Source organism: Caenorhabditis briggsae (assembly GCF_000004555.2).
Source record: "Caenorhabditis briggsae complete genome, chrII, whole genome shotgun sequence".
Lineage (NCBI taxonomy): Eukaryota > Metazoa > Nematoda > Chromadorea > Rhabditida > Rhabditidae > Caenorhabditis > Caenorhabditis briggsae.
In genome coordinates, this window is record NC_013486.2 from 15,078,742 (window position 1) to 15,104,399 (window position 25,658).

Below are 25,658 nucleotides of genomic sequence, written 5' to 3' on the forward strand. Positions count from 1 at the left end.
GAATTTCCAAATTACCGATTTTCGATTTTTTGGAATTTGTAGGAACTTTTGAATTTTTGGTTTCATAGAATTTATAAATTTCTGAACTTTTAAAATTTAGGAATATCGAAATATTTTGGAATTTTCAATTTTTTAGAATTTTAGATTTCTGAATTTCTGATATTCCGAATTTCCGAATTTCTGAATCTCAGAACTTCAGCTTCAGCACTTCCGAATAAAGGCCCGGATTAAAAGTATGGCTAAAACGGAGAATGAAAAATCAGCTGGAGAATGAAGGAACAACAAGAAAAATCACCGTAAAACCTGTATTAAAAGGGCGGACCCTTCCATTGTTCCAAGGTACCTCCGGAGGGCCCTTCTATTAGAGGGGCCCTTTAATTAGAGAGCGCTTTTCTATTTTCCGGCCAGTTTTTTTCCGAAAATTTGCATCAAAAAATTCAACGAAGTTTCGTTCGAAATTCATGAAAATCTGCCAATTTCACCAAAATTTAGCAAGAATTTCATCGAAAAATAGAGTTTCAACAAATTTCTATTGAAATGTAAAGTTTCCGAAATATTTTCCACTGAAAAGTACGGAAAATTTCTGATTTTAGTTTCACAGGGGGGGCCCTTCTATTACAGGGTGCACTTCTATTTTTCCAAGCCCCTCTCGGAGGGCCCTTCTATTAAAGGGGCTCTTCTAATACCGGTTTTACGGTACGAGTGTTCAAAACTCAAAATGTTCAGAATTTTCTAGAAGTACTGATATTCAAAAAGTGTCGAAAAATTTGAAAATTCCAGAATTTCTTCAAAAAAATTCCAAAAAAGTGAAATTTCTGAAAAATTGAAAATTCGTGAATATTTTTTCAAAAATTCAGAGTTTCCAGAAAATAAAAAATGCTGGAATTTCTTCAATTTTGTGATTTCCTGAAAAATAAACACCAAAGTGTTCATTTTTGAAATTCTTTAAAAAAAGAATTTTCAGAAAATTTAATATCAAGATTTCCGGAAAATAAAAAGTTAAAAAAAATGCATAATTCCAAAAATCCATAATTTTTTGTTTCTGAATTTTAGAAATTCCGAATTTCGGAAATCTAAAAAATGAAAAATTTGGAAAATTTCAAAAATTCGGCAAAAATCCAAAGTTCCAGAAAACAAAAACAAATTTCGAGTTCTTGAAAGTTTCAAAATAACAGAATTCACAAAAAAATTCAAAACAATCAAAGTTTCGAAACTTTGAATTTGAGTAAATTTACTTGAATCGTGAGATTTGGGAATTGGAGAATGTCAAAAAATTCCAAAAATCGCAAACTTCGACAGTTCTGAAGTTCTGTAAATCCTAGAAAATTCGAAACATTCACAGGGTTCTGTTAATTATTTTTATTAAAAGGGCCCTTTTAATACAGGTTTTAAAGGATACAAAAAACTGAAATTTTCAAAAATTTTCAATTATGCTGCTAAAATTTCAAAATTTCAAAAGTGTCCAAAAATGGTCATGTTTAGGTTCAAAATGTTGCAATTTGTACGACAAACATGAAAATAAACATTATTTTTGATTAGTACATACAATTTCCAACATTTTGAACCCAAACTTTTTCATTTTTAGACAATTTTGAATCTTGAGATTTTTATTTTTTATTTTTTGCAAATAAAAAGCGCCAAAGTAATAAGGAACATCCCCTGGTTTTTCCAGACAACTGGAAGAACTGGGAGACAGAAAAATGAGAAGAAGAAGAGGAAAAACTTCTTCTTCTTCTTCTTTTTTTCTCCAGCTGGAGAAAAAAGAAACGAAGTGAAAAAGAGGAAAAGTGACTTTTCTTTTTCTTCCTGGAAAAAAAAACGAAGAAGAATATGTGTCCTTTTTCCCTGGGGACAAAGTCCCCAGGAAAAAAAAAGACACTTTTTATATTGACGCGTCTCCATTAGAACAGGAAGAAATGGGAAGAAGAAGAGGAGGAAGGAAAGGACAGACACGAAAGTCTACGGAGTTTTCTTGAAGCGAGATTCTGACGGAAAATCGCGCGATTGCGACCCAATGCGCGCTACTTGACGAGCATTTATTTTTTTTTTTAGTATACACTAAATTTCTTCAATGTTAGGCAACTATTCCCGACTTTTTTTAGTTATTCTGTCATTCCATGATGTCGCCGCATGAAAACAGAAAAAAAACGAAAACGAACTTATGGGAATCGAACCCGCGATGCGCGACTGATAGACAAGCGCGCTCACCTCTACACCACACAGGGCTTTTCGGCTTCTGCCGCTAAAACGATTATGAAACGAGGAGTGGGTGCCGCTTGGAAGAACGGTCGCGTTTTCGCTTGTACAATAACAGGGAGTTATGGTTTGGTGTCCCTTGTTATTTTCTGACTGTACGGTGTCATATATCAAAAAACTAGACTTTTGAAAGTTTTCATGTCTGGCCTCCTTTAAGAAGAGGAATTTTTTCCCCTGGCGGTAGAGTAACGTGTCGACACGGTTGTCGAGCGATTTTGAGTCAAAATGTCGTTTTGAAGGAGCCGAGAGCGATATCGTGTCGACAAAAGTCGACACGATTTTTCAGTTATTTTTTTTCTTTTAAAGGTGGGGGGACAGGAGATTTTTCGTAGTTTTTTTTGTAGCTAGAGTATCCATTCTAACGTGACGGTGTACAACGCTTAATGTCACTCTGCGAACAGCTGTCGTCCTCGCCTTCATGTATGCAATCGGGCGTGCGCTTTCTCTTTGCCCGCGTGGCTCAGTCGTGGCTCAGTAGCGGCGCCGCACCCTCAATCATCGTCCTCACAAGTTCAACTCCTCGAGGGGCATCTTTGAACGGAATTTCGAGAACATTATTTTTTTCATGTCCCCCCACCTTTAATCGACACGAGTCTCTGTCTACACGTTACTCTATTCATAAGGAGTGATTATAGTTGGAGAAATGGAACTTTCAAAACTCGAAAAATTGAAAATTTGGAAAGTTTACAATGTTTCGAATTTTCTAGGATTTACAGAACTTCAGAACTGTCGAAGTTTGCGATTTTTGGAAATTTTTTGACGTTCTCCAATTGCCAAATCTCACGATTTCAAGTAAATTTACTCAAATTCAAAGTTTCGAAACTTTGATTGTGTTGAATTTTTTGTGAATTCTGTTATTTTGAAACTTTCAAGAACTCGAAATTTGTTTTTGTTTTCTGGAACTTTGGATTTTTGCCGAATTTTTGAAATTTTCCAAATTTTTCATTTTTTAGATTTCCGAAATTCGGAATTTCTAAAATTCAGAAACAAAAAATTATGGATTTTTGGAATTATGCATTTTTTTAAACATTTTATTTTCCGGAAATCTTGATATTAAATTTTCTGAAATTTCTTTTTTTAAGAATTCCAAAAATGAACACTTTGGTGTTTATTTTTCAGGAAATCAAAATTCAAGAAATTCCTGCATTTTTTATTTTCTGGAATTTTTGAAAAATTCCGGATTACTGTAGCTTCCAAAAAGTCCGCAAACACCGGCAAAACGACCTTTAGGACTATTTTAAACGCCAAATTCGTTTTTCCCATACTCAAATTAGACTAAACTCGCGAGAACAGCTCAAAATCTCGAATTTCCAATAATTCGGTGTTTGCGTACTTTCCAATCTACAGTAATCCCGAAAATTTCAAGATAACGCTAGAAACGCCTAGTTTTCAGTGTCTGGACTCATTTTTTGTGGGAAATTCAAATTTAGCGCCGAAATTTTCGAATTTGAAGCTTTTAGCTCAGAAATTGCGTATTTTCAAAACTACAGTAACCAAAAATTTTTTCTAAAATTCGGTTTGATGCTTTTCACGAGCAGATTCGTGTTTCCCACCCCAGAATTAGTCTGGATTCCAATTTTCAGCCCGATATTCGATATTCGGTGTTTGCGTACTTTTCAGAGCTACAGTAATCCAAAATTTGGCTAGGAAATCGGTTACAAACTCAAATCATTTAATTTTTCTCGTTAGATTCGTGTTTTGCACAACAAGTAAAGCTAAAAACTGGAAACTAGACGTTTCTAGCTCAATTTTGGTTTTTCGCGGATTACTGTAGCTCCAAAAAGTCCGCAAACACCGGCAAACGACCTTTCGGATTATTTTAAACGCCAAATTCGTTTTTCCCATAGCCAAATTGGTCTAAAATCGCGAAATAAGCGCAAAACCTCGATTTTTGTGAAATTCGGTGTTTGCGTATTTTCCAGGCTACAGTAACCCAGAAAGTTTTAAAATAATGCTAGAAACGTCTAATTGTCAGCGCCTAGAACCAAATTTCGCGGGGAATCCCGAATATGAAAACTATTTTCAGACATTTTCTGAATTTTTGAAAAAATGTTTGGATTTTGAATTTTTCCATTAATTCACGAATTTTCAATTTTTCAGAAATTTCACTTTTTTGGGATTTTTTTTTGAAGAAATTCTGGAATTTTCAAATTTTTCGAGACTTTTTGAATATCAGTACTTCTAGAAAATTCTGAACATTTTGAGTTTTGAACACTCGTACCGTAAAACCGGTATTAGAAGAGCCCCTTTAATAGAAGGGCCCTCCGAGAGGGGCTTGGAAAAATAGAAGGACACCCCCTATTCAAAAAAAAACGAAAAAAATAAGAAAAATGTTGCAACACACATTTTTCTAATCAACTTTTTTCAAATTTTTTCTTTTTGCAGTTCTTAAAAGTTTCTCTTTTTTTTTGCAAAAAAAAAATTGAAAAAAAAATACTGGAGAATAAAAACATACTTAATGAATTCTGTCGTCAATTCTCCCAGTTTTTTGGCTCCTTTTAGCTATTTTGGCTCCTTTTTGTGCTCCAAATTGACGTCAGAATTTTTTTTTTGGGTGGTCCAGAATTCCAGATTCTTCAATTTTCAGATTGTCGAGAATTTTAACTGTCGTACTTCCGAAATTTCAGGAATTTCAGAATTAATTTTTTTTTTCAAATTTTCAAAATAAACCTTTAACATGGACATTTATTATTAGTATTTCAACACACTTGTCGTCAGGATATCAGAATGGATTTTACAAAAAAAAATGAAAAAAATCAATTTTATCGATTTTTTAGATCACTTTGATTCAGCAGAAGACGCAGATCTAAGAGCGTGCTGACGCCAAATTGTACAGACGACCGTCAAAAACATACAGCGGCGACGAGGCGCTGTACTGGATCTGTGGGTACGGGTACTCTCTGAAAAATTATAAAATTTGAATTTGGGAAGCCAAGAGCTTCAGAATGAGTCCAAACACAATATGTTTTAGTTGATTTTGAATTTTTCAAAGTTTTTGATTGATCACAACTTTTTCAAAAATCAATATTTTCGAAATTGACTTGAAGATTTGAATTTAACAACTTACTAGCTTCAGAATGAGCTTAAACACGACCAATTTCGGTTGATTTTGAAATTTGGAGCATTTTGGAGCAAAAAGAGCACATGTCCTATTTTGCTCAATTTTTGAAATTTTTGTGAAACTTCAACAAGAATCTTGGTCCTGAGCTCCAGTGCTTCAGTTTGATACCCATTTTGCCCTACCTAGTTCAATTTGGAAATTTGGAGCATTTTCAGAGCTCTAAACTGCTCCAAATGCTCGAAAATCAAAGTTTTGAAAACTGACTTTTCAAACGACTTTGCCCCGTTGAGAGCTTCAAAATAAGCCCCATGTCGGCATACCAAGCTCAAAATCGTGTTTTGGAGCATTTTCAGGGCTCGCGGAGCACCTAAAATGCTCCAATACTCAATTCACAATTTGAATTTTCAAGTTTCAAAACGCTAAACAACCGAAAATCTAGAAAAACAATCCCGAAAACCCTCAATTTTCTGGTTTAAACTACCGAAAATCTAGAAAAACCCCAAAAAATGGTATAAAATAGGAAAGAGGTGGTACTAGCTACCTGAAAGCCTGTCCAAACCTTGGGAGCTTTCCACTGCCACTGGCTCCAGCGCCACCGTCGGAGGTGAATCTGAAAATCTGCTGGAAATTTTTGGAAAATTCTGAAAAAAATATTTTTAAGGGTACCTGAACATGGAAGCATGATCAAAAGTACCATCGCGAAGTGGACTACGGTAGGTACGGTAGGCCTGGTAAGGCTGAGCATCGACAGCGATGATGAGAAGAAGAGCGATAGCCAAGAAAGCGACGAAACGCATGATTACCTGAAAACTTTGAATTCGAAATTTCTAGAAAACAAGGGGAATCGAGGAAAAAGAGCTGAAAATCCCAAATCGGAAGCTCAAGGGCTTCAAAATGATACCCATATTGCCTGGGTTCCATTTTTGGAGCATTTTCGGAGCTCCTCGTGCTCTGAGTGGGCTCGCAGAGCCTTGAAAATGCTCCAAAAAGCAAATCCCGGCAATATGGGGCTCAAAATTTTTCTCTTGAGCTCAGGAATTCCACTTTCGCATTTTCAGACGTTTTGTGCTCAATTTGTGAGCCAAAAAGAGCACAATAGATGTCTAATTCTTGCAGTTTTGCCAGATGCATCAGAGATCCATATCAATTTTTTGGGCAATATAATCAGATATGATAAATCACGTGGTTTAGCCACCAGAAAGTTGAAGTTTGGAGCATTTTGGAGTATTGGATCTCTGAAAATGCTCCAAATTTCAAAAATGAGCTAGATATGGCAATATGGGTCGAAGCTCATGAGCTCATGACCACGATTCTGGACAAAAATTTCAGAAATGTTGAATTTTGAGCAAAATAGGAGTTGTGCTCTATCTGATCCAAAATGCTCAAAATTCCAAAATCGAGCTAAATAGGGCAATGTGGGTACCAAATTGAAGCTCAAGAGCTCGGGACCCCGATTCTAGGGGAACACTTCAAAAATATCAAATTTTGAGCAAAATAGGACTAGTGCTCTTTTTGCTCCAAAATGCTCCAAACTCCAAAAATGAGCTGGATAGGGCAATATGGATATCAAATGAAAGCTCATGAGCTCAGGACCTCAACTCTGTTGGAATATTCAAAAAAAATCAAAATTGAGCAAGATAGGACTTGTGTTTTTTTTTTGATTTTCTGAATATCAAAATTTCCTGTGTTTTTTTCTAGATTTTCGGTATTTTAGCGATTTGAAGAGATGAAAATACAATTTTTCCACGTTGAGAGCTTTAAATAAACTCCATATTAACATGTCTATTTTGAAATCGAGTTTTGGAGCATGTTTGGTGCTCCGCGAGCCCTGAAAATGCTCCAAACTCCTATTTTTAACTAGATATACCATTATGGTGCTTATTCTTAAGCTCTTAGCGCGGAAAAATTGTTTAAAACACCGAAATCTTGAAATTTTGAATTTGGAGCGTTTTGGAGCATTTTGGAGCTCTGAAAATGCTCCAAACTTCAAAAATGAGCTAGATATGGCAATTTGGGTATCAAATGAAAGCTCATGAGCTCAGTACTGCGATTCTGATTGAAGATACACTAAAATTTCAAAAATTGAGCGAAATAGGACAAATTGAGCTCTTTTTGCTCCGAAATGGTCCAAAATTTTAAAAGTGAGCTAGATGGGGCATTATGGGTATCAAATTAAAGCACATGTGCTGGTGATCTCAAATCTAAAAGAAAATTATAGAAATTCAGAAATTTGGAAAAGTTAGGACCCTTTCAATTTTTCGAAATTTCTAAAAAAACGAAATTGAAGACACAAGGAGACAAAAAAGTGGGTGTTCAAGTGTCATGGAGTACCCTAGACTAAAGTGGGCGTGGCCTATGGACCACAAGTATTTATACTTTTTTTTCAAAAGAAAAGACGTAAAAAATTGAGTGATTTACGGCGACCTGTCACTTGGATTAGTACTTTTCGTGTTCCGAAAATTTTCTCTTTTTTCCGAATTTCAAGTGGTTTTTTTTAGAATTTTTTGATGTCATTGGTAGTCTAGTCACAAGAATTTTTTAAGACTAAAAAGAAAATTTTTGGTGGGAAAAAATTATTTTTTTTTAATAAATAAAAAAATATCATAAGACGCCAGGTTTCTGAGAAAATGTGACAAAGAAAATTTGTCATTTGATACCTGAGAGAATCAAAAATTCCGAAAAAAAATGGCTCAAAATCCTGGGAAAAAATAACTAGGATCACATGAGAAAATGGGGAAAGTGCAATTTTTTGAAAATTCCAAAAAAAAATCCGTTTTTTACAGAAAAGTCGCAGATTTTCTACAAATTTTCTATCAGATCTGAGGTCCCCAGCTCCTGAGCTTTCATTTGATACCCATATTGACCCATCTAGCTCCTTTTTGCAATTCGGAGCATTTTGGAGCAAAAAGAGCACACGTCATATTTTGCTCAATTTCCACATTTTTTCAGAATGTTCTAGCAGATACAAAGTCCCGAGCTGCTGAGCTTCCGTTTAATACCCATAATGCCCTATTTAGCTCATTTTTGAAATTTGGAGCATTTTGGAGCAAAAAGAGCACATGTTTTATTTTTCTCAATTTTCAGATTTTTCTAGAATTTTCAAGCAGATTTGAAGTTCCGAACTCCTGAGCTTTCGTTTGATACCCATATTGCCCTATTTAGCTCATTTTTGAAATTTGGAGCATTTTGAGAGCTCCAAAATGCTCCGAACTTCAAAATTTTAACAAAACTCCGTTTTATTTAAATTTGTCACGTTACAAGCTGCTAAATGAGCCCTATATTAGCATTCCCAGTCAAAAATTGTGATTTTGAGCATCTTCAGGGATCTCGGAGCACCAATAATGCTCCAAAACTCGATTTCAAGATAGACATATTAATATGGAGCTCATTTTAAAGCTTTCAACGTGACAAATTCAAATTTGCTAGTTTCAAATCGCTAACTACCAGCAATCTAGAAAAAAAAACCTTTAAAATATGCAAAAATAAGTAAAAAGAGCACTATTTTGCTCAAAATTCAAAATTCTCAAAGTTTTAATCTAGTAACAGGGTTTTGGGCTCATGAGCTTTAATTTGGTTTTGATATTGTCCTATCTAGCTCATTTTTGACATTTGGAGCATTTTCAGTGCTCTGCGAGCCCAAAAAAAAGTGCTAAAAGACTAAAAATCTGTGTTTTGCGTCAAAAAGGGACTTTTTGAAAAGTGTGAAAAGCCGAAACAATTTGCATAATTTATGAATTTCCATTCAGAAAAATTTCGAAAAAAAATTTTTCTAAAAAAATTTTTCCAGAATTTCAAAGAGAGCTCACGGAAAGAGCACAATGGGGATTAGGGGAAAAAAGCGGAGCTTAGCTAGCTAACTAATATCACATGGGATTTTTCAATTTCTGACGTTTTTCCGGTTTTTGGGCTGAACATTCTTTTTGTTTCAGATGGATCAGGAAAATTGGAATCTGGAGAAATCCAAAAAAAGGAGGATTTGCAGAAAAAAAAACTAGAAAACAGGAGAAAAAAGATTTCAGACAAAATTCTAGATTTTTGTTAGTTCAAACTAGAAAATTTGAATTTGTCACGTTGAGAGCTTTAAAATAAGCTCCATATTGATATGTCTAGCTTGATTTTGAGTTTTGGAGCATTTTTTAATGCTCCGAGAGCTCCGAAAATGCTCCGAAACATGATTTTGAGCCGGTATGCTATTATGGGGCTGTTTTTGAAGCTCTGATTGTGAAAAAATCAAAGGGAACGGAAAATTATTGAAATTTTGGTTCTGGAGCATTTTGGAGCTCTGAAAATGTTCCAAATTTCAAAAATGAGCTAGATAGGGCAATATGGGTATCAAATTAGAGCCCAAAAGCTTGAAACCCTGATCCTGGTTAAAAATTTCAAAATTGGGCAAAATAGGACTTGTGCTCTTTTTGCCCCAAAATGCTCCAAATTTTTAAAATGAGCTAGATAGGGCAATATGGGTATCAAATGAAAGCTCATGAGCTCAGGACTCCAATTCTGGTTGATATTTTAAAGTTTTTCGAATTTTGAGCAAGATAGGACTAGTTCTCTTTTTGCTCCAAAATGCTCCGAATTGCAAAAAGGAGCTAGATGGGTCAATATGGGTATCAAATAAAAGCTCGTGAGCTTGGGACCCCGATTCTGGTTAGAAGTCTCAAAATTTTCAAAATTTGAGCAAAATAGAGCTAGTGCTCTTTTTTCCTCAAAATGCTCCAAATTGCGAAATTGAGCCAGATAGGGCATTATGGGTATCAAATTAAAGCTGAAAATCTCAAAAACTCAATTCTGATAAAAAATGTGGGCTTTTGAAGATTTGGAAAATGAAAAAATACCAAAAATAATTTTGGGAACATTTATTTTTTTTTAATTTTCTGGAAAGTTCCAGAGCTTTTTATATCCCCAAAAAACTCATCAAAAACCATTCTCGAGAACGAATGACGTTTGTTCTAGAAGAGAAAAGTTCTATGGGAGAAAAAGTCTGAAAATTCTGAAATTCTGAAAATTCATCAGAAATTCCATAGAAGTCAGAAAAGCGGAATGCCTTTCCGAAGAACAAGGAAAAACAATGAGAAGGAGAAGTTAATAAGAAATTGAAATTAGAAATTCTCAATGAGTCTATCCTTTTTTATTATGAAAAACAACAAAAACATTAGAATTTCTTTTAAATTTCAAGGTGGAAGTGAAGCGAAACGTACAAGGAACTATAGTTTTCAGTCATTTTTCAGCATTTTTGAGCTTTAAACCCTCAAAAAATCATCAAGAACGGTCAAAAACGGTCAAAAATGACGAATTTCAAAAAAGTGTGTCAAATGGCTCAGTGGTTTTTTGGCACCAAAATTTACGGTCCACAAGGTCAAAAGTTCGATTTTTTCGGGGGTCAACATTTTTCGATTTTTGCGTGGACCAAGAATATTACATTTTAAGCTCATTTGAGGTCCAGAAAGTGGTTTTTTTTTGGAAATTTAAATTTTAAAAAAATTATTTTTTTGAAATTTTTTGGCTGAAGATACTTTTTTTTTGGTTTTTCAAACTACAAAAAAACGTTTAAAACTATTGAAAAACGCCAAAAAATCAAGAAAAATGGCCAAAAATGATGAATTTCAAAAAAGTGTGCCAAATGGCTCAATGGGTTTTGGCACCAAAATTTACGGTCCACAAGGTGAAAAGTTCGATTCCTTCGGGGGTCAACATTTTTTTATTTTTGTGTGGACCCGGAAAATAACTTTCTTAGGCTCATTTGAGGTCCAGAAAGTGGTTTTTTGGAAGTTTGGAAAAAAAATTTTTTTGAAAATTTTTTCGATTTTCAGTTTTTTCAGACAAAATGAGAAAAAATATTTCTACGTCACAAAATGTCTGAATATACTGAAAAAAATTCAAGCTGTCTCCCAGGAAATTAAAAATGGGTACCCCTCACAAATTTTTTTAATTTCCTGTGTTTTTAGAACAAAAAACATAGAAAATAGAGAGGTTTTATGATGAGCAATGACACATCTGGTTCATAAAATTTGGAGAAGAATGAGCAATTTTTCGGAACATCGGAACATCTGGATTTCAAATTTTTTCAAAATTTTGAAAATATTCGAAAATTAAGATTTTTGCAAAAAAAATTTAAAGAGATTTTTGACAATTTCTTGTTATTTAGCAACTTCCTAGGTTTAAAAAACGTCGAAATTTTTAAAAAATTAACTTTAAACTTGAAAAAAACATTAAAAACCGTTGAAAACGTCATTTTTCAAAAAAGTGTGCCAGATGGCTCAGTGGGTTTTGGCACCGAAATTCACGGTCCGCAAGGTCAAAAGTTCGAGTCCTTCTGTGGTCAAAATTTTTTTAGGTCCAGAAAATGGAATTTTCAAAAATAAATCCAATATATATTTTTTCCAAATTTTCGAAAATTTCAAAATTATCAAAAATGGATCGTGTTTAGACTCATTTTGAAGGAAATGTTGTCCTGAATTCAAGTTTTTCCATTAATTTGATTAAAATCCTAATCTTAACTATTTCTCAAGGTCTTAGCACATCTGGAGACAATAAAGCGAGAGACTACATCCTCTTTGAGAGACGCAGAGCAACAATTGGGGTGGCAACGACCTCCAAAACTATCTGACACATTTGATGGATGGGACAGTGGAGAGTATTGATTTTCTGGAGAGTGGCAGAGAAAAGGGATGGAAAGGCCGCCAGAATATTTATTCGTATTTTCCGAGGCTATGTGTGCGGAGGTTGTCTATTGATTTTCCATATATTGTGAGTTTTAGAACTTTCTAGAATAGAAAAATATGAAATCCCTGTTTTTCAGATAGTCTCAACTACGACTTCGTGTGTAGAAGTCTACGTTTCCCATTGATTTTTCCTAGAAATGTGAGTTTTTTGTTAAAAAATCGAAAATCAAAGTTATTTTTTTCAGATAACCCCTTTCTTTATGGCCACTTTGTGCATGGAGGTTTACAATTTTTTGAAACTGATTTTTCTGGAAATGTGAGTTTTTTTTTGTTTAATTTTTCGAATTTTAATTCAAAAAATTCTGATTTCTAGGCATTCACTTTTTGCAGAGGAAGACCATTTTATTTGTGAATAATACAAAAGCAGGATTAATCCAAGATTAGCGCATGTTGTTTTTGTTTCCAATAAAACTGATTCTTATATATTTTTTAAGTTTTCTCAAGAAAAAAGTCACTAATTTAAGGAAAAATGCAAGCGCGCCCCATGGCTAACAGCGTTCCAATTAGGGACAGTTCGAATCCGACACAGTTCGAATTTCGCACAGTTCGATTCTGCTCTTGTTCTGTTTTGACACATGTTCGATTTAGGAAGCGTTCGAATTCGTCGTACCCCCCAACTTGTGGATACAGTACCTTCAAAAGCCAGCTAGCCGCGAATCAAAGTATTCATTTTTTCCTGTTTTTCACATAAATGGTGCAAATTTTCGTATTCTCTAGATGAGGTTGCATCTCTCCGACTATCCAATAATCTGATAGAGCTCAGTCGGGACTATAAGTAGGTGAGGGAGAACGGTCCCGCTGAAGCTGCTCAGGTCTGACTTGACTGCAGGTCAAAAATGAAAAAAACCTCATGTTCCTGAAAAAATGGACTGGAGGGATACTTTGAATTGCCACTAGCTGGCTTTTGGAGGGATGGTACCCACGAGTTACATGAACATTGCCAACATGTTGTGGATCACGACGGTGCATATTGCTAATTCTGGATTATTCTTGTGTTTGTGGGTGTTTTATATGCGAAAACAGGTTTGAGACCATTTTTGAGGTCTTAAACCATCAAAAACGGTAAAAACAAGCCAAAAAAGACCATTTTCGAAAAAGTGTCCCAAATGGCTCAGTGAGTTTTGGCACCGAAATTTACGGTCCACAAGGCCAAGGGTTCGATTCCTTATGGGGTCTAAATTTTTTTATTTTTGTGTGGACCTCGGAAAACTAGTTTGAGCACTTTGAGAATACCTAGAAATTTCAAATTTTTGAAAAAATTACAAAAAAAAATATTTTTCTCAATTTTTCGAAAATTTCAAAGTTATCAAAAATGGGTCGTGTTTGGGCTCATTTTGAAGGGAATCCGATGCTGAACTAATAAAAAAAATGGACAGTTACTTTCCTGTCAACCTAATAAGACAACGTTTTTCGAGGTTCAATTCACTCAGGTGTTAGAATTTTTGGTTGGGTTTCATGTTCCAGTTTTGCGTAATCTGTAAAATTTGTAGTTCTGATTTTTTGACGTTCTGAGTTTTCTTGAAGTCTTCAAATTTCGATATAAGTTTCGTTTTCGTTGTTTTCGTTGTTTCGAATTTGCAATCTTTCTAGAAAAATTCTGGAAAACTTTTGCCAGTTCTATTTATTTTATAAAAGACACCCGGTTAGTTTCTAATTTCTAGGTACTTTTATAATGTGCATTCTAGTTTTCCAAGGTCCACACAAAAATAAAAAAGTTTCGATCCCCAGAAGGAATTGAACTTTGGCCTGGTGGACGGTAAAATTTGGTGGCAAAACCCACTAAGCCATTTAGCACACTTTTTTGAAAAATGCGTTTTTGACCGTTTTTCATTGTTCCTGGGAGTTTTTATGCTATTTTTTGCAGTTTTAAGGCATTTTTTGTGTTTAACATTGCCAGGAATGATCAAAACTCGCAAAAATTTTTTTTTGAAAAACAATTCGAAAAAGTTTGTTTTCCAAATTTTTGAAAATCTAATTTTTACATCTCAAGTGGGTCCAAAACTATCATTTTTGAGGTCCACACAAAAATAAAAAAGTTTTGAATCCAGATGGAATCGAACTTTTAGCCTTGTGGACCGTAAATTTCGGTGCCAAAACCCACTGAGCCATCTGGCACACTTTTTTGAAAAATGCGTTTTTGACGGTTTCTAACAATATAGTATTGACAGTCAGATTTTCAGAACAAACATTTTTCGAAAATTCCATTATCTATACCTCAAGTGAGCCTTCAAATCGTATTTACTGGGTCCACACGAAAATAAAAAAGTTTTGATTTTGAAAGGTTTGTTTGGCGGTTGAAATACTTTTTTTGCATTTTTTTTGACATTTTTTTCAATGATCATGATTTTCAGATAAAGAAGGTGACAGGGGTCATGTTCATGTGGGCTGAGACAGCGAGGCAAGGAATTTCGGGGTGAACTTCCTCAAGCACTTTCACATTAAGGAGTTCCGCAACAAGCACAAAAATTTGTTCGATTTTGTAAGTTTTCAAAAAGTCTAAAAATTCATAAATACCTTTTTCCTCAAGGACGTCGCCACGGAAGTCAAGAAGGACCCGAAAAAAGTGGCCAAGAAAAAAGCTGAAAAGAAGAAGGCGGAAGCTGAGAAGAAGAGGTGAGTTCCCTATCAATTTTTTTTTCATTTTTCCAAATTGTACTTTTCAGAATGTTGATGACTGCCGAATCCTCAACTGCCTTCTTAACTTCCTTTATCACATAATAATTTTTATCGAAACATTATATAGTACTTAACGCGACATAAAAACTTTCAAACCAGAGATATCTTGACAATTGTTTTATTGAACAACAACTATGTGACTGGGTATATAATTTTAAGAAACTTCTTGAACTGACCTCCTTTCCGGGGGCGGGCGGTCTTGAGAACTTATCATTGTTGCCAGCTCGGAAGAATTCTTCTTTCAAGTCTTCAATATGTCTCAATTTTCTCCTATCAATATGTGGCTCGCATTTATTGATTTTGCCTCATGGGCCGGACAGAAGAGGGGGGGGGGGCGGAAGCCAGATGAAGAGGATATGGTAAAAGGCGAAGTCATTGTCTTGGATAGAGATGCAGAGGAAGTTGCTCCACCAAAGGATGCTGATGATGGAGATTGTGATGAAAAATTCATAGTTGTTGATTGTAGTCGTCCGATTCTCGTCGAAAAAAAAAATAAGAATTCGATTCAAGGTGACTAAAATCTTCCGGAAACCTTGAATATTCCAAAATTTCAGGACCCAGTGAACCAGTTTTTTTTTTCAATCCGGATGATATTGGATATACAGAAGATATGGAAATTCAAAAGATTTGATTTAAATTAACAAAGTTAAATTAATTTAAACTCTGTTTTCTCATCAATGCATTTTCTGGTTTTCTGGTGAAATCGCAACATTAACTTGACAAGATCGAAAAGATGAAATTTAGCCATTTTAGTACTTTTTAATTAGGAAAACTAGTTTAAAACCCAAAACCGGCCCAAAACAGTCAAAAATTACCCATTTCAAAAAAGCGTGTCAATTGGCTCAGTGAGTTTTGGCACCAAAATTTTAAGGTCCACAAGGTCAAAAGTTCGATTCCTCCTAGGGTTGAAATTTTTTGACTTTTGTGTGCACCAAAAAAAGACTAGTTTTCATACTATAAAAAACCTAAAAAGGCCAAAAAAACTTTTTTTTTCGAATTTTTTCCGTAAGAAAAATCTGAAATTGTTTTGCTCTGAAAATGTTTTTTGGGTGTTTTATATGCGAAAACAGGTTTGAGACCATTTTTGAGGTCTTAAACCATCAAAAACGGTAAAAACAAGCCAAAAAAGACCATTTTCAAAAAAGTGTTCCAAGTGGCTCAGTGGGTTTTGGCACCGAAATTTACGGTCCACAAGGCCAAAAGTTCGATTCCATCTGGATTCAAAATTTTTTTATTTTTGTGTGGACCTCAAAAATGATAGTTTTGGACTCACTTGAGATGTAGAAATTAGATTTTCAAAAATTTGGAAAACAAAGTTTTTCGAAATGTTTTTCAAAAAAAAATTTTTGCGAGTTTTGATCATTCCTGGCAATGTTAAACACAAAAAATGCCTTAAAACTGCAAAAAATAGCATAAAAACTCCCAGGAACAATGAAAAACGGTCAAAAACGCATTTTTAAAAAAAGTGTGTCAAATGGCTCAGTGGGCTTTGCCACCGAAAATTTAAGGTCCACAGGGCCAAGGGTTCGATTCCTTATGGGGTCAAAACTTTTTTATTTTTGTGATGACCTCGGGAATCTATTTTGACCACTTTGAAAATACCTAGAAATTCTAAATTTTTGAAAAAAAATCCAAAAATATATATTTTTTTCAATTTTTTGAAATTTTCAAAGTTATCAAAAATGGGTCGTGTTTAGACTTATTTTAAAGGGAATTCGATGCTGAATTCGAATTTCTCATTTGCATTCATGAAAATCGTATTCTTATCTAGTAAACCCAATCTCCCAAAGTCCCAAAGCACCTGGAGACAACAAGGCGAAAGAGTATACCCTCCTTGAGAGACGCAGAGCAACAATTGGGGTGACAACGACCTCCAAAACTATCGGACACATTTGATGGATGGGACAGTGAGAGAGTATTGATTTTCTGGAGAGAGGCAGAGAAAGAGAGAGAGGAAAAGATGAAATGAGAAACTAGACCCCTCATTTGTACTTTCCAAGGCTATGTGTATGGTTGTCTATTGATTTTCCATTTTTTGTGAGTTTTCTTTCGAATGCTAGAAATTTCTAGGAAATGAAATCTTCTTATTTTCAGATAGTCCTTACCATGACTTCGTGTGTAGAAGTCTCCGTTTTATATTTTTTCGAAAAGTAAGGTTTTTTTTTCAAATTTTCAAAATGAGAATTTCATTTTTTCAGGTATTCTGATAAATTCATCAGTGATAAGGATTAGACAGGCAGCAATCCAATGGATGAATATCCAATGGATGAAAACCGAAGCGTTCAACCAGATCCTCACCAAGAAGCGGGCGAGCTGGAAATTAACAATGATCAAACTGAGATCGCCAATCCACATGATGCACCAATGAATTAAAGTCTTCATGGGCAATTGGAAGAAAACGTGGCTGATGAGGAGACAGGCTTGAACCCCCAGATAAATGGAGAACAAATATTTAATTATTTCGATGAAGTCCCAGAGCAGCAGAATGATCAGATAAATGAAAAAATGCCACCAAGCGTCCGCCCAGTCAACGGTGAAATGGAAATTCCAGTGAAAGTGGAGTCGATCGAGGAAGAAGAGAATAATATGCAACTAATCGTGTTCGATGTTATTCAAGAGGATGTACCTCAGGATACTGAAGCTAGAGTATGATGTTCCGCCCAAACTTGAATATATTAATTGCTCATATTTGCACATTATTTTTCGTTATTTTTTTTGCAATTAAATGAAGTGAAGTTTTTTCAAATTTTATTGTTTTTGCAAATGCTTTACTTGCCTTTTACATTGAAGATGATCGAAAAGATGTGTAAAAGATTGAAAATTTGATCATTTTGGCATTAAACCACTCAAAATGACGTTAAAACCATCGAAAACGGTCCAAAATGGCCAAAAATAGTGATTTTCAAAAAATGTGTCAAGTGGCTCAGTGGGTTTTGGCACCAAAACTTACGCTCCACAAGACCAAATGTTCGATTCCTTATGGGGTCAAAATTTTTTTTATTCCTTTGTGGACCTAGAAAATACGGTTTGAAGGCTCACTTGAAATCCAGAAAATGGAATTTTCAAAAAATATCAAAAACATTTTTTTTCGAAAAAATGTTTGGACCTAAAACGTCTGTTTTGACATTATAAACTATGAGAAATCGATTGAAATCACCTCGGAGCCCTAAAAACCACAAAAAAGCTATTAAATGACATTTTTCAAAAACTGTCCCAAATGGCTTAGTGGGTTTTGCCACTGAAAATTTACGGTCCACAAGACCAAGGGTTCGATTCCTTATGGGGTCAAAATTTTTTTATTTTTGTGATAACCTCGGAAAACTATTTTGAGCACTTTGAAAATACCTAGAAATTCTAAATTTTTGAAAAAAAATCCAAAAAAAATTTTTTTTCAATTTTTCGAAAATTTCAAAGTGATAAAAAATGGGTCGTGTTTAGACTTATTTTAAAGGGAATTCGATGCTGAATTCGAATTTTTAACTGAAATTGCTCCTAACTATTTGTCAAAGTCACAAAATACCCCTGGAGACAATACGGCGAGAGAGTAGATCCTCCTTGAGAGACGCAGAGCAACCTTTAAGGGTCACAAACGACCTCCAAAACTATCTGACACCATTCGATGAATGGGACAGCGAGAGAGTATTGATTTTCCGGAGAGAGGCAGAGAAAAGGGATGGAAAGGCCGCCAGAATATTTATTCGTATTTTCCGAGGCTATGTGTATGGTTGTCTATTGATTTTCCATATATTGTGAGTTTTTTTTTCTTTTCTGGTATTCTAGAATTTTCTAGAATAGGAAAAGTATAAAATCCTTTATTTTCAGATAACCTCAACTATGATTTCGTGTGTAGAAGTCTACGTTTCCCATTGATTTTTCCTAGAAATGTGAGTTTTTCGTTTTTAATGTCTAAAATCGAAATTTTGTGTTTCAGATGTCCCTCCCTTGGTCACTTTGTGCATAGAAGAACACTGACGAACTTCGATTGGATTCAATCGAACAATGGGGTTCATGGAGGAAGCGGAAACGACGATTCAAATGCCAAACAGTGAGGATCTCAACGACTCGGAAGGATCTGGAAATACGGGATCGATCGGAATCCAGACAAAAAGAAGAACATCGAATATGTCGATTGGGAGCAATTGGATGAAAACCTGTATATGGCGCAGGTCGACGAGAGGCAAATCCAATCCAGAAGACGAGAAAACCACCGTCGTCGTCTTCAAGCTCTTCGTGGCGAAGGAACTTTGGTAGATCCAATCTTCATTGTGTTGTCGGACACCGAAGACGAGGAAGTCATCGTATTGGATAGTGATGCAGAGGAAGTTGATCCACCAGAGTCTGATGAAGAATTCATAGTTTTTGATTGATTTCTTTTTTCGAATCTCTTCTTTATCCATGTATTTACTGTCATCTCAATTTATTTAAATTTTTTCTCAGTGTTGATTTTGATCCTTTTCCTTACATGAATTTTTTTCTTTGAATATTTAACACATTGACTAGAATTGAAGCAAAAAGGTTGAGAAAGTAGATGTTTCCGTCGTTTTTTTTTGACATTTTTAAGCTTCAAACCCTCTAAAATATCATCAAAAACGCTAAAAATTATGATTTTTTAAAAAGTGTGCCGCGTGGCTCAGCGGGTTTTCGCACCAAAATTGTATGGTCCACAAGGCCAAACGTTCAATTCCTCCAGGGGTAAAATTCTTCCCTTTTTGTGTGAACTTTAAAAATACCAGTTTTAGGCTCCCTCGAGGTCCAGAAAGTGGAATGCTCAAAAAAATTGTGTCGAAAATACCTTTTTTGACATTTTAAACGATTTGAAATTGTTTGAAAATATTAAAAGCAACTAGAAACCATCAGAAACGATTTAAAACAGTCAAAAATGACCATTTTCAAAAAAGTGTCCCAAATGGCTCAGTGAGTTTTGGCACCGAAATTTACGGTCCACAAGGCCAAGGGTTCGATTCCTTATGGGGTCAAAACTTTTTTATTTTTGTGTGGACCTCGAAAAACTAGTTTGAGCACTTTGAAAATACCTAGAAATTCTAAATTTTTGAAAAATTACAAAAAAAAATATTTTTCTCAATTTTTCGAAAATTTCAAATTTATCAAAAATGGGTCGTGTTTAGGTTCATTTTGAAGGGAATTTGATGCTGAATTCGAATTTTGAATTTAAATTTATGAAAATTTTAATCTTTTCTAGTCATCCCCTATCTCTCAAGGTCCCAAAACACATCTTGACATTTTAAACGATTTGAAATTGTTTGAAAATATTAAAAGCAACTAGAAACCATCAGAAACGATTTAAAACAGTCAAAAATGACCATTTTCAAAAAAGTGTCCCAAATGGCTCAGTGAGTTTTGGCACCGAAATTTACGGTCCACAAGGCCAAGGGTTCGATTCCTTATGGGGTCAAAACTTTTTTATTTTTGTGTGGACCTCGAAAAACTAGTTTGAGCACTTTGAAAATACCTAGAAATTCTAAATTTTTGAAAAAATTACAAAAAAAAATATTTTTCTCAATTTTTCGAAAATTTCAAATTTATCAAAAATGGGTCGTGTTTAGGTTCATTTTGAAGGGAATTTGATGCTGAATTCGAATTTTGAATTTAAATTTATGAAAATTTTAATCTTTTCTAGTCATCCCCTATCTCTCAAGGTCCCAAAACACATCTTGACATTTTAAACGATTTGAAATTGTTTGAAAATATTAAAAGCAACTAGAAACCATCAGAAACGATTTAAAACAGTCAAAAATGACCATTTTCAAAAAAGTGTCCCAAATGGCTCAGTGAGTTTTGGCACCGAAATTTACGGTCCACAAGGCCAAGGGTTCGATTCCTTATGGGGTCAAAACTTTTTTATTTTTGTGTGGACCTCGAAAAACTAGTTTGAGCACTTTGAAAATACCTAGAAATTCTAAATTTTTGAAAAAATTACAAAAAAAAATATTTTTCTCAATTTTTCGAAAATTTCAAATTTATCAAAAATGGGTCGTGTTTAGGTTCATTTTGAAGGGAATTTGATGCTGAATTCGAATTTTGAATTTAAATTTATGAAAATTTTAATCTTTTCTAGTCATCCCCTATCTCTCAAGGTCCCAAAACACATCTGGAGACAATGGGCCAGAAGCAATTTTTGAACATCGGAACATCTGGATTTCAATTTTTCGATTTTTGAAAATTCGAAAAATAACATTTTTGGCTAAAAAATTTTAAAAGAAATTTTCGACAATTTCTTAGTATCTAGGCAGTTTCTAGGTTTAAAAAATGTAGAAATTTTCAAAAAATCAATAAAAAACTCGAAAAAACCACTATAAAGCGATGAAAATGACAATTTTCAAAAAAGTGTTCAAGATGGCTTAGTGGGTTTTAACACCGAAATTTACGGTCCAGAAGGTCAAAAGTTCAATTCCTCCAGCAGTCAAAATTTTTTTATTTTTGTGATGACCTCGAAAAACTAGTTTGAGCACTTTGAAAATACCTAGAATTTCTAAATTTTTGAAATAAATTCAAAAAAAAATTTTTCTCAATTTTTCAAAAATTTCAAATTTATCAAAAATGGGTCGTGTTTGGGCTCATTTTGAAGGGAATTTGATGCTGAATTCGAATTTTGAACTTAAATTTATGAAATTTTTAATCTTTTCTAGTCATCCCCTATATTTCAAGGTCCCAAAACACATCTGGAGACAATGGGCCAGAAAGTACATCCTCCTTGAGAGACGTAGAGAAACTTTGAAGGGTGATAACGACCTCCAAAACTATCAAACACCATTTGATGGATGGGACAGCGAGAGAGTATTGATTTTCAGGAGAGAGGCAGAGAAAAAAAGGAAGAGAGGAAAAAGGTCGACCGGGTTCCTAGACAATTTTATTTTTATTTTCCGAGGCTATGTGAATGAATGTCTATTGATTTTCCATTTTTTGTGAGTTTTCTTTCGAATTCTAGAAATTTCTAGGAAATGAAATCTTCTTATTTTCAGATAGTCCTTACCATGACTTCGTGTGTAGAAGTCTCCGTTTTATATTTTTTCGAAAAGTAAGGTTTTTTTTCAAATTTTCAAAATGAGAATTTCATTTTTTCAGGTATTCTGATAAATTCATCAGTGATAAGGATTAGACAGGCAGCAATACAGGTAATTTTTTGAGTTTTGAAGGCGAAAAAAAGGAAAACTCATTTTTCCGGAAATTCCAAAAATTCCTAATTTCCTGAATTTCTGAATTTTTGAACTTCTGAATTTCTGAACTTCTGAATTTCTGAATTTCCAAAAAACTCCAAAAAATTAAAAAAATCTGAAAATCAAAAAAAAAACTCCGAAAGTTGCGAAAATTCATAAAAATTTGAAAAATCGAAAACTTCAGAAATCAGATAAATTTTGAAAAAAAAGTTTGAAAAATTAAAAAAATCTAAAAAACCCAAAAGTTCAACGAATCTTGAAAAAATTGGAAAATTCATTTTTCCGGAATTTCTAAAAATTCCAAAACAAACTTCGAAAAATGAACAATTCTGAAAACAGATAAATTCTCGAAAAAATGTTTTGAAAATCCAAAATTTCATATAATCTCGAAAGTTCGAAAATTTCCGAAACCCCTATATGAACAGCAAGATAAATACCGTAAACACTCTTATAGAACACCACTCGAATCGTCAAATTTGAGCCCATGTATCTCATTTTCTGTGAGAGATATCAAAAAGTGATCAACTGATAACATGTTGCTGATATCATGATAAACATTTTATTAGTTGACAACTTGTTGATATCTTTCAAAAGAAGTGAGATATATAGGCTCAAAGTAGACGATCCGGTGGCGTTCTATTAGAGTGTTTACGTTAGGTTGAAGCGCCCAAATTTGCTGTTGAAAAAAAATATAAATCTAAACTTTTACAGCAAAAATCGAGGTCAACAAAGATGTTTCTCTAAAAATTGAACAAAACTTGTTTAATGGAACGATGAATTCCAGTTATTCCGTTCATCCGTCCAATTTCACGTTCAGAAGCTGACGTTTGTGAAATTGCAAAATGCGACTTGAAGAAACTCAAAACAAACTGGATTTTAGCAAATATTGATATTCTTGGCTTTTGAAGGTATTTGATGAAATATCAGGTTGTTCCGAAAGTTTTTTACATTTTTTGACATTTTTTCAACACAAATTTATTCAACGTATGAAATATTTCAGTGAGTAATATATTCAGTATTATGGTTCATCACAACCTGCCAACGTTTTGCTAGATGATCTAGATCTTTTTTTTTTAATTTAAAGGAAAAAGAAAAACTTGTATAAATAAAAGATACATAATCTTTTTAAAATGAAAATGGACACTTAGCAAGAAGACACTGGTTTTAATGAACGAAATAGAGATGAGGAATAATATTCTACGCTTTTCATTGCTAATTCTAAAATTCGAAGTATATTTTTGTGTATTAGTCATAGAAAGAGATGAAAAAGACGAGTTTTTTATTGCTAAGTGTTAGTTGTTGTAACATGAAAAAGATGATAGAAAATTATTTTGTTCTGTTGATTTTTTTTCATTGTTGATAAAAATTTATGTAAATTATCAGACTTGAGCATTATCAGAATTTGAATTAATACAGAAATTACATTTTTGTTGTTAAAAAAAATTAATGAATTGCGAACGAAGAATAATAATTCAATTGAAAACAAGTGATTTTTTGAGAAGCTCTGCAAGAATTTCATTGTCCATTCCCTTGGGATCCTCTGAAATAACTGAACTAATATCCGCTTTTGACTTGATCTGATTAAGACACATTTTCTGAAAATATCAATTTTTCAGATTAAAATTATCTTCTGAACACTCACTTTCAGTTCTTCCAACCTGTAACTTCCAGCCATTTCCAACTTTTCTTTCAATCCCTGTTTTGATTCCTTGACCAAAAATTCTTCACATTTTTTGACAATTTTAGGAGTGTCGAACATATCAGCCACTGATAAAATTCCTTGGACAGTATCATCTGAAATTGCTCTTTTCAAAATAAACGGTAAGTACAGTAACACACCATCAATTCTATTTTCTAGATGTAGAACTTCAAGATAGTATTGGAAGTCTTGAGGATTGACATCTTTTAATTCGATTTCTGATTTCTCAGATTCTTGAAATCTTCCCAAAAATAAAGTAGCAAAATATGGAGAATGAGAGGAGAGGAACTGAAAAAGTTGAATAGATGAAAAACAAAAACTGAAAAAATGACTCACCAACTTCGAAATATAGAATTTCCGCTCTTTTACTTTCAATGTGACATCGGAGAATTGTTTCATGTCCTCCCCAAAGCTTCTTAATTCTTCTCTCGGAAAGCCAACCATTTTGTTTATTTTCACATGAACTTCCACTTCCAATTTTCCATCATCCAGATATTCATCTTCCAAAGTTCTCCATTTAATAAAATAGAGCCAACCCCAATTATCCCAGTCATCCCCATTATTTTTGAATAAATCACTCCCAGAATTTGAATGATTTTTTTCCCGGTTTTTCGAGAATATTCTCAGGATAGAATTAGTGTGAATTTCTTGATTTTCCGTCACATTTGTGTATAAATACATTCCGAGGTGTTCGTTTCTTTTTTCAATATTTATTTTCCTGCAATTGAATTGACATACAAATATAATTTAAAAAATGAGCAATTAGACCTACCATTTAACTCCAAAATTTTCTTTTATTGGACTATAGAGAGATTGATCTTGCTCGAGTTTCTCAACATCAGTGAATATATGTTTCAGAGTGAATTCTCTTTCAGTCATCTGAAAAAAAAATTTTCTGGAAAAGCTGAAAATTGAGAAAAAATGTATATGAAAAAGAGCGAAACTGATAATATCAATGTTAAACGTAGAAAGTAGAAAGAGAACTGTGTAACCAAAAAGTGGGGGAAGGGAGTGATAAGAAATTCAGTGATTAGCAATTTTTGTGCACAACTTATTCAAAAAAAGTTCAAAATTAGATACTTTGAGACAGTTTTTGAGAATCATAGGTAAATTTTTAAATCAGAAATCATGCATTTTGAAGTTTCAGTTTTCCGATTTTGATTTATGTACGAAGAAAGATTGATATTTCAGAAAATAATAAGTTTTTAGTGCCCAGTTTTCTGATAATTCTTGAATTGATAAGATGAAAATGAGGTCTTTTGAAATTGAAAAAAAAAGAAAATTGAAAAGAGAAGAGACAAACAATTTAAGAGTTAGCAAGGAAAACGGGAAATTTCAACACTGATAAGAATAAAATTGATTTGATTTCATGACGTATTTGAACGAAAAGAAGTGAGAATGGATTTTTTAAAATAATTGTTTAAAAAGAGTTCTAGCATACCATATTACCCCAAGTTTTAAACTTTTGGGTGACTTTGGTTTGTAAGTAGCATATGATTGCAGTTTTGTTCTTTTTTGAGCTTCATTTCTGATTTTGAAGGTTCCAAGCTTCAATACGAGCCTAAACATGCCTAGATTTGAGAAAACTTGAAAAAAAATCAAGAATTTCGATATTTTCACAGGTGGATCGCGAGGAACGTTATATGGGATCGCGCGGTGCCGTATATGCTCGCAATACGAAACATTTAGGGGCGCATCGTGCGAGCATATAGGATTCACGCGCCGACTAAAGCATATAAGATCCACGCCGCCGCCCAGCAATTCCTCCCCTCCCCCAGGTCCTAATATTCTCTGTGAACTGAAAATAGTGTTTAAAATTCAGAAATTCAGAAATTCAGAAATTCAGAAATTCGGAAATTCAGAAATTCAGAAATTCAAAAATTCAGAAATTCAGAAATTCGGAAATTCAGAAATTCAGAAATTCAGAAATTCAGAAATTCAGAAATTCAAAAATTCAGAAATTCAGAAATTCGGAAATTCAGAAATTCAGAAATTCAGAAATTCAGAAATTCAGAAATTCAAAAATTCTGAATTTCTGAACTTCTGAATTTCCTGGAATTTCTGAATTT

The 25,658-nt window shown here is 33.8% G+C and overlaps 5 protein-coding genes across 5 annotated transcripts; 3 read left to right on the forward strand and 2 right to left on the reverse strand.

Moving 5' to 3' along the window:
- Positions 1–5,062: 5,062 nt before the first annotated feature.
- CBG25764 lies at positions 5,063–6,114 on the reverse strand (the record flags this gene model as incomplete). The annotated part of the gene is made up of 3 exons (XM_045243092.1): positions 5,063–5,156; positions 5,859–5,927; positions 5,984–6,114. The coding sequence occupies 3 exons, from the start codon at positions 6,112–6,114 to the stop codon at positions 5,063–5,065; spliced, it is 294 nt and encodes a 97-aa protein (XP_045099932.1).
- Positions 6,115–12,239: 6,125 nt separating this feature from the next.
- Positions 12,240–14,757, forward strand: CBG25765 (the record flags this gene model as incomplete). Its single annotated transcript, XM_045243093.1, has 2 exons — positions 12,240–12,295; positions 14,703–14,757. 2 exons carry the CDS (start codon positions 12,240–12,242, stop codon positions 14,755–14,757), a joined length of 111 nt encoding a protein of 36 aa, XP_045099933.1.
- A 212-nt stretch (positions 14,758–14,969) lies between these two features.
- CBG25766 lies at positions 14,970–15,346 on the forward strand (the record flags this gene model as incomplete). Its single annotated transcript, XM_045243094.1, has 2 exons — positions 14,970–15,225; positions 15,270–15,346. 2 exons carry the CDS (start codon positions 14,970–14,972, stop codon positions 15,344–15,346), a joined length of 333 nt encoding a protein of 110 aa, XP_045099934.1.
- A 1,874-nt stretch (positions 15,347–17,220) lies between these two features.
- Positions 17,221–19,082, forward strand: CBG17059 (the record flags this gene model as incomplete). Its single annotated transcript, XM_002632044.1, has 4 exons — positions 17,221–17,361; positions 18,538–18,557; positions 18,647–18,760; positions 18,785–19,082. 4 exons carry the CDS (start codon positions 17,221–17,223, stop codon positions 19,080–19,082), a joined length of 573 nt encoding a protein of 190 aa, XP_002632090.1.
- A 4,280-nt stretch (positions 19,083–23,362) lies between these two features.
- Positions 23,363–24,468, reverse strand: CBG17057 (the record flags this gene model as incomplete). Its single annotated transcript, XM_002632043.1, has 5 exons — positions 23,363–23,485; positions 23,533–23,684; positions 23,730–23,877; positions 23,926–24,307; positions 24,362–24,468. 5 exons carry the CDS (start codon positions 24,466–24,468, stop codon positions 23,363–23,365), a joined length of 912 nt encoding a protein of 303 aa, XP_002632089.1.
- Between the last annotated feature and the right edge of the window lie 1,190 nt (positions 24,469–25,658).